This window comes from Orycteropus afer, unplaced genomic scaffold, assembly GCF_000298275.1.
Source record: "Orycteropus afer afer isolate SDZICR_OR568_19922 unplaced genomic scaffold, OryAfe1.0 scaffold00069, whole genome shotgun sequence".
Classification (NCBI taxonomy): domain Eukaryota; kingdom Metazoa; phylum Chordata; class Mammalia; order Tubulidentata; family Orycteropodidae; genus Orycteropus; species Orycteropus afer.
Genome location: NW_006921656.1, coordinates 430,755 through 438,900, shown reverse-complemented (window position 1 = coordinate 438,900; position 8,146 = coordinate 430,755). Strand labels below are relative to the sequence as shown.

Below are 8,146 nucleotides of genomic sequence, written 5' to 3'. Positions count from 1 at the left end.
TGGGGGAGGGGCTGGGGGGGCGGGGCAGCCAAGGCAGGCCCTTCATGATCAGCTGCCCCTCCGGCCCCTTCCTTTGAGAAGCCAGCACCCCTGTGTCTGTGGATGGGGGCTCCCACTCTGACACTAACCAGTCTGTCCCCTCCCCAGCTGCTGGCTCTCCCTGGAGGGGGGCCTGCTGTATGCCTTCGTGGGACCCGCAGCTGCTGTAGTGCTGGTAGGACCCGACCCTCGAGCCCCCACTGGCCCTTGTTTCTCAGAGCTGCTCGGGCTGGGGCCCTGGGGTGCCCCACCTCAGGGACCCAACAAGTCCTCTTCTGAGGCGCATGGCCCGCTTGAGTATTGAGCGCCAGCTGTGTACAGCCTCACCCCGCCAGGAGCCACGTGTGGGTGGGTGGGTGGACAGACAGGTGGACGGATGGGTGAGTGAAGCCACAGGACAGACCCGGGGGAGGCATGTCCGCCCAGCAGCCCCTCTGAGCTGGGGCTTCTTGTCCCCGACGGCCAGGTACTGCAGAACAGCATGGCTGTTGTCACCTCCCCGGCCTGCCCTACGGTTCTCTCTCTGCCTTGTCCCCGGTGCAGATGGGCAGAGGGAGGTCAGGGAGCCCCTGAGGACAGGGCAGGGGGTGCAGAGGTTCTAGGCCCTCCCCCTCCCCACCTGTTACTGAGATGCCCACCCGCTGCAGCTGGGTACCGGGAGGCGGGGGGTGGCCCTACTGGTGGCAGCTGGCCTCCCTTCCCAGACCCCTCCCCAGGGACATGCATCTTTCCTGCCCCCAGGCACCTCTGCCTGGAGGCCCGTGCCTCGAAGGTTCTTGTCGCTCCTGCCACCGCCACCCTGAGGGCAGGTGCTGTCTGGCAGACAAAGGCCTGAGCACTCACCCCAGTAGCTCCCGACACCCCATTCCCATGGTGCATGGGGAAGATGGGCTGGGCCTCCCCTGCTGGTGACCTTGGACAGGGACGTGCAGGTCTGGGCCCAGCTGGACGCCCAGGCAGGCCAGCAAGTTTCCAGGTTGGGACCTCCCTTCACTAATCAGCCCCTGTGGACACGAGGGGCTGGTGGACGGTCCTGGCAGCATAGGAGTGGGCCTGGCAGGGAGGGGACGCTGTGGGTGATTCATGGAACAGGCCCCACCACAGTGGGGAGGGAAGCCATGGGTGACGGCCTGGGAGCAGTCCCAGTGGGGAGGGGACGCTGTGGTTGACGGCCTGGGAGCAGTCCCAGTGGGGAGGGGACACTGTGGGTGACGGCCTGGGAGCAGTCCCTGGTGGGGAGGGGACGCTGTGGGTGACAAACCAGGACATGGCCCCTGGTGGGGAGGGTGTGCTGTGGGTGACGGCCTGGGAGCAGTCCCCGGGGGGGAGGGTGTGCTGTGGGTCGTAGTCTGGGTGGGTCCCTGGCGGGGAGGGCCGCTGGGTGACGTCCGGCCGCCCCTGATGTCGGCAGGTGAACATGGTCATCGGGATCCTGGTGTTCAACAGACTCGTGTCCAAGGATGGGATCACGGACAAGAAGCTGAAGGAGCGGGCAGGGTAGGGCAGGCGGCCACGCTCCCCGAGCCGACAGACCCGGGTACCTCGGAGCCCACGGGGGGAGCTGAAGCTCACAGCCAGCCCTGGCCCTCTCTCAGCCTGTCTCCACGCGTGGCCTGTGACAGGGCAGGGGCCGTGGGGTGGGAGGGGCCCCGCGGTGAGGTCTGCTGTCTGCAGCCATGGCCCGAGCCGGAACCCGTTGGCCCTGCAGCACTGTGACCACTGTCCTTGTGCTGCAGGGCCCTGAGCAAGGACACCTCCTCTCTGGGTGTGAGACCCAGGCTGTCCTGTGGGGCCTTCACCCAGAGGCAGAAAGCACAGGTTGGGCAGGCTCAGTGGCTCCCACGTGGGGAATGCGCCCCGAGAGGAAGGTGCCCCGGAGGGTCACACAGGGCCGTGGGGGAGCATCTGGGGGAGTGGGGGCTGCTTGGGACCCTCTGTATCTTCAGCCCCGACCAGAGGACAGCCCGAGGTCCCTCAGGCAGAGAGAGCAAGCTGCAGGGTGGGCCCCTCTGTTCCACCCCCATCCTCTGGCCCTCTCCGTCTGCCTGCTGTTGTCTGTCTCTCTCTCTCTGCATCTGCCCCATCTGGGGGCCACGCTGGGGTCTCCCCCCACCTCACCCCTCTGTGCCTGTCAGTGTCCTGGTCTCTGTCTCTCTTTGGCTCCTCCTCCCTCTGTGAACCAAAGCTTCAGGAAACCTTGCCCTTGGGTCCCTGGTGGGTTCCAGCTGAGCTGATGTGGAGGGCGTGGCATGGCCCTGAAGGACCCCAAAGTGTTCTGAGTCCCCGCCCCCTACGCCCCTGGCCTTGTTCTCTTGTCTGCAGGGAGGGGCGAGGTGGTTCCTTTAAGGCCTGTCCAGCCGACTGCCTGGCCCTGCCCCATGCCAGCAGGGCTCCAGGACCCCCGTCAACCACCCACGTGGGTGTGTGCCTCACTGTTGTAAGCACTGTAGTAATGGGTGGGGGCCCTGGGCTGGGCCCTGACCCACAGCCTCTGCTTGACCTCCAAGCAGGCTGCCTCATCCCCCATTTACAGGCTGGTTAGAGAGGGTGAGAGGTCCGGGGGCCCAAGCAGACGCCACAGCATCCCTTACACACCTGGGTCCTGCCTGGCATCGCTGGGTGGCCCCTTATTCTGGTGTGTGCCCAGACACACTCAGATCTGCTTCTGGGCTGGACCCCAACTCTCCCACGCAGACAAGGGTTACAGCACACGTGGATTTGTCAAGACCTGCATGCACTCATGTACACACACATGCACACATGCTCACAGGCACATGTACACAGGCTGACATGCATATGTGTGCACACGCACGGAACATACATTGACACATGCTCACAGGCACACGTACACACAAGCACACGTGCCCAGGTGAACACATGCCTACACATAAGTACCTACATTTACACCCACACAGACCTTCAGGGGTCACTGTCCAGACCAGCTCACAGATGATTGGGGTCCGCCAGCTCCCTGAAGAGCACATGGGCAGGCACCAGGCTGGAGCAGGTGGCCTGGTTCTGGGGAGATGGGGTGTGTGTCATACATGCCACAGACAGTGTGCCAGTCCTCTGAGCGGACGGACAGTAGCCCAGCCCATGCCTCTCATAGTCCCACCGGCTGTGCACACGGCTCCGGCAGACAGTGTCCCCTCTGAGCAGATGGATGGTGGCCCGGCCTGTGTCCCCATGGTCCCACCGGCCGTGCCCATGGCTCCGACACAGCTGCAGCCCTCCCTGTCCATCTGGTGCCCCAGGGTCCCACCCATCGCTGCGGCTGCGTGTGGCTGGCCCTGAGGTCTGCGTGCTGTCCAGGAGGAGGCGCCCGGCCCGGGCTGTGCTGGTGTGTGGTTCGTTTGGCTCTCGGGAGCTCCTTGGTCCCCATGAGGACGGTTTTGCTTTGTTTCAGTCTTTTAATTTCACTTGCAGTCCGCTGCCCGAGCCCCCCCTTGGGCACGCCCTCAAGTGTGCCAGGTGTGGAGTTCTCTCTGCCGCCGACGCCAGCACCAACGCCACCAGTAACGCCATGTTAGTGCCTCCACGCTTCCCGTCCCCTGCTGCCGACCCCCTGGCCCATACCCGGCCAGAGCCTACTTGCTCACTGTCTCTCCTGTCTCTGTTGTCCCTCCCGTCCACTCGGGCCTCCAGGCAGCCCTGTCGGCCTCCCGGTCCCTCTCCCACCCTCCCACAGGCTCCTCTGCTCCCTCCTCCAGGGCCTCGGTGCACAGGACGCTGGGAAGGGCAGAGAGCCTGGTTAGGGCAGTCCGATAATGTGTCCGCAGCGGCTCAGGGCAGGCGGGGCCGTGGCCAGCATGTGGGAGTGACCACGTGGGGTTGGAGTCGGCTCTGTGTGGGCTCAGGGCTGCCTACCCTGGGCCTTGAGTGGAGCTGGGCCGTGCCGTGGGTTGTTGGCCCCAGGTCATTCTCCTGCCTCCCACTCTGGTGACACCACCCTGGTGCCCTGGGCATGACCTCTCCACTCTCTGCCTGGAGCCCACGGCTCCACTCTGCAGACGCTCGCAAAGGGCGGATGCCTGAAGGACTGACCGCTCGTTTGAGGCTCTGCCACTGTGGGCCTCTCGTGTGCGGTGAGACAGACACAGACGAGTGGGAGGGGCCCCAGGTGTGTGCAGGTGTGCGTGAGCATGCAGCGTGTGAGCGTGTGCAGCGATGTCTGTACATGTGTGAAATGAATAGGAGTGATTTGTGAGTTTATGTTCGAATACGTGCAGGGAAGCAAGTTGTGCGTTAAGTGGGGGTGTGAGGCAGGCATAGTGTCCGAGACAATGAGTGTCCAAATGTACACGTGAGGGCACAGGTGTGTTGTGTGTGGGTGTGTATGTGTGTGAGTGAGCATGGAGGGCGGGCATTCGTAGCCAAGGGAGCAGAGCCAATGGGACTTGGGGTCCCCACCTGGCTTGCACGCTGTGCACGGGCTGGATGAGGCTTGAGGCTGCACCTTGAGGGGCCTGGCTCAGGTGGTGGGGGCCGGCGGGAGTGTCTGCGTTTCCCAGCCTTGAGCACACCTTACGCCTGGCCTCCCTTAGCCCAAGGCTGTGGCTGCGCCCAGGCCCTCCCCAGTCCACTCCTTAAGGTGGCACTGGAACCTGATACCCTGAGCCGTGGACCCAGGGCACCTTTCAGGGCCGGGGTCAGTCTGGTTGGTGAGCTGGAGCAGTCAGCCGGGCCAGCTTGAATACAAGCCAAAACTGAGGCCTGTACCTCCCTGCTGGGCCCCGACAGGCCAGCAATTGCCTGGTCCCCTCAACCCAGGTCCTCGTGGTTCCCACAGCCCTCCTCAGTCTCCATGTCAGGCCCAGGGTGGGGCATCTCTCACCACAAGGTCCAGTCAGCCAGCCTGGGGGTGGGGCACCCCTGCTGAGGTCAGTCAGCAGAATCGGGGGTGAGGCATCCTCTTCTGAGGTCTAGTCAACAGTCCAGGAGTGAGGCACCCCTCCTGAGGTCCAGTCAGCAGGCCTGAGGATGGGGTAGTACCCTTTACCCCAGATCAGAACACAGTGCCTGGTCTCACCTCTGTCCTGAGGGACAGTCCTGTGCTCAGGCCACATGGGGTCAGGCCATGGCTTCTGTCATCACTGAGGCCCTCGCCTCCCTCACCTGAAGCTCTGGAACTGCGTGGATGCGGGACGCCCAGCGGGTCTTCTCAGGGTGGGAGACAAGGGCAGGTCTTCAGGGGTCCTGGTTAGGACTGCCGAGCCCGGCACCCCTCCGGGAAGCCCCCCCCCAAGCTGCTCCAGAAGCTCCTGGGCCTCCGGGGGGACGGTTGGTGTCACACAAAGGCCCGGGCCCAGGCACCTGCCGGCCCAGGGTGGAGGCAGATGACAGTGGGAGGAGAAGTGATGGGACGGACACTGAGGCGGGCTCCAGCAGGACGGTGCAGGGTGTCCGATGTGGGAGGGAGGAGGGCTCACCTGCCATACCCCCCAGGTGGGGACACTGAGGCCCAGCGGAGGGAGAGACTGGCTCAGAGCACTGATGAGTCAACCCGTGGCTGGCGTGAGGTGCGCCAGGCCCTCCCCCGTGCAGAGTGAGTCAGCCTCTTGGTGTATTTATGAAGGTGTGACAGCCCCCTCCCTGTGCAGTTGAGGACAGGCTTCCTGCCTGGGGAACAAGGAGAACTTGCTGCAAGCCCCCTGCCCACCCGTTGCCTTCCTCCTCCACCCTGAGCAGCAGGGCCTGGCGGGCCTGGACTCAGGCCACAGGCAGTAAGGCCTCCTGGGAGGCAGCAGTGGCGTGGGGGCTTGGGAGGGCTCCACGGTTGCTGAGGGAGGAGGCGGCTGTGTCCAGGGTGACTCTGGCCCCGGGGGAGCCGAGGGGCAGGGCCTGGAGCGTCTGCCTGGGCCCTGTGAAGTGGGGGCATGGACAGTAGCCTGCTCAGAACCTGTCTGAGTTCAGGGGGAGAGAAAACAGGAGTTACTGTCGGCACGGGGCTCCGGGTGACTGCTGTGAGGCGGGGGGCGGCGCCCCTGCACCCTCCCACCTTTTCACCAGTTCTGCCCCCAGCCGTCCTCCCACGGCACTCTCCGCTGGGCTCAATCATCCTTTGCAGCGGCCATGCACAACTCAGACCAGAGTGTGGTTCATGGCTTATTCAGGAAGGGATAGGCTATAACTCGGGGTCAGGATGCACAGAGGCAGTCTCCCCTCTTCAGTGCGGGGCAGCACGCTGAGCTCCTCTTGGGTCCCTGGGGACAGATTCCCCGTGGCCGTGCCCCCTGTCCACACCGGCCCTTCCGGGCCTCTCCTTGTCCTCGGTATTACAGCCCTTGGAGGCGGGTCCTTGCCTACTCTCTCAGCCGCTCTCCTGCTTCCAGCTGCTTCTCTCCTTGCTTCTGTCTGTTTGTCTCAAACTGCTGTGGGGTTTGTACACATCCACAGTCTCCCTGTAAATTTCAAGGCATGGCCCTCCTACCAGACCATGGACCGAACTCGTGCTGGCGCACAAAGCCTGTCTGATCCTGGTCAGAGCTCCCCCAGGGGCCGTGGTTGCAGGAGCTCGGAGCCAGGACTGGGTGGGGCCCGGGAGGGAGAGCTGGAGGCGGGGGGATCTGCCCAGGAGTCGGGGCAGCTGGCTGTGCCTGATGGAGAAAGCAGGAAGGCAGGACTGGGGTGCCCCTGAGGTGCACCCATGGGGTCCTCAACATGGAGCTGCAGGGTTGAGGAGCTGGGCATTGCTCCTGGCTTGGGGGGGGCGGTCCTTGTCCTGGGAGACCCTGGGCCCTCCTCACTCATGTCCAGTTCCTTCCTGGTGCCCCTGGCCCCGCCACTGTGGGCTTCTCATGTGGGCCCCCTCCTGTTTGATCCCCACGCTCCACCCGTCTTGTCTTTCTGGGAGGACGGTGGGGCAGCTCCAGCAGGAGAGTGACAAGTGATCCTGGTGCCAGCCCCCACCTCAGTGACTGCAGTTGTGCTGTCAGTCACTCGGGATGCCATGGCCCAGGGTCCCCAAGCCACAGAGCAGCAAGGACCTCGGTCCAGGCTGACTGCTGAGCGCAGGGGCGGCACAGGACTGGTTGTAGGGGCCAAGTCACCACGCTGGGGCAGGGAGGGGCAGGCTGCAGAGATTAAATCTGCCGTAGGGTGTGCCTGGAGGGCTCCTCAGAGGAGGGGGTTGGAGGGACCGGGCGGAACAGGGCCTGTGATGAGGAGGAAACCTGCCTTCTCTCTGTTTTTGTCTGTCTCCTCGTCTCTGTCCCGGGTCCCCCTCCTGCCTGCCTGTCTCTGTCTTTCCCCAGCTCTGCCTGTCTGTCTGTCTCTCCTTCCAGAGCCAGTGCTCAGACGCCTGGCCCGGCACCCCTTCCTGAGGCCACCTTGGGCTGCAGTTGGGCCTGGACCGACTCGGGGGCCTTAGGGGTGTCTAATCCTGGACCACTCGTGCCTCCTCTCCTTCCTTGTCGCCTTCTGGACAATCAGAAGATGGGGCCTCCCCATCCCAGACCCCCACTGGGAGCCCTTGAGCTGGAGGGAGTGCACAGAGGACCCCTCACTGGGAGAGGAGGCATCGAGGCTGGGAATGGGGGGAAGCTCGTATGAGACAGGTTGAGGCCAGGACCGAGAGCCGGGGGAGGAGGTGGGGGTTGTTGGGGAGCAGAGCCGGCAGGCATATGAGGGTAGAGAGAGGCTCAGACTGGAGCGGAGGCCCAGGGGACCCCGAGGGAGAGGGCGTGGGAGCAGAGGGGGGCCGGGCCAGCCCTGACACCCACCGCCTGTCCATCCGTCGCAGGGCCTCTCTGTGGAGCTCCTGCGTCGTGCTGCCGCTGCTGGCGCTGACCTGGATGTCGGCGGTCCTCGCCGTCACCGACCGCCGCTCCGCCCTCTTCCAGATTCTCTTTGCCGTCTTTGACTCCCTGGAGGGCTTTGTCATCGTCATGGTGCACTGTGTGCTCCGCCGAGAGGTGGGCGGCGGGGCACAGCAGCACACTTTAGGGGGCCGGGTGGTGGGACACCTCGGGTGGCAGTGGGGTACCTCGGGCCAGGGCAGCAAGCTAAGTTGGGGGAGAGCAGTGGGAGACCTTAGTGGGCTAGGCTGGTGGCCAGGGGAGGCACAGAACATCTAGAGGCCAGCCAGTGGGACGTCTCGGAGGTCCCC

General features: G+C 64.5%; 1 protein-coding gene across 1 annotated transcript in view; it reads left to right on the top strand.

Moving 5' to 3' along the window:
* The window catches only part of ADGRB1 (adhesion G protein-coupled receptor B1), a 69,962-nt gene that overhangs the window by 52,763 nt on the left and 9,053 nt on the right, over positions 1-8,146 (top strand). Inside the window, 3 exon segments of the mRNA XM_042780913.1 lie at positions 148-214; positions 1,451-1,536; positions 7,781-7,952. Coding sequence (XP_042636847.1) covers positions 148-214; positions 1,451-1,536; positions 7,781-7,952 — 325 coding nt within the window.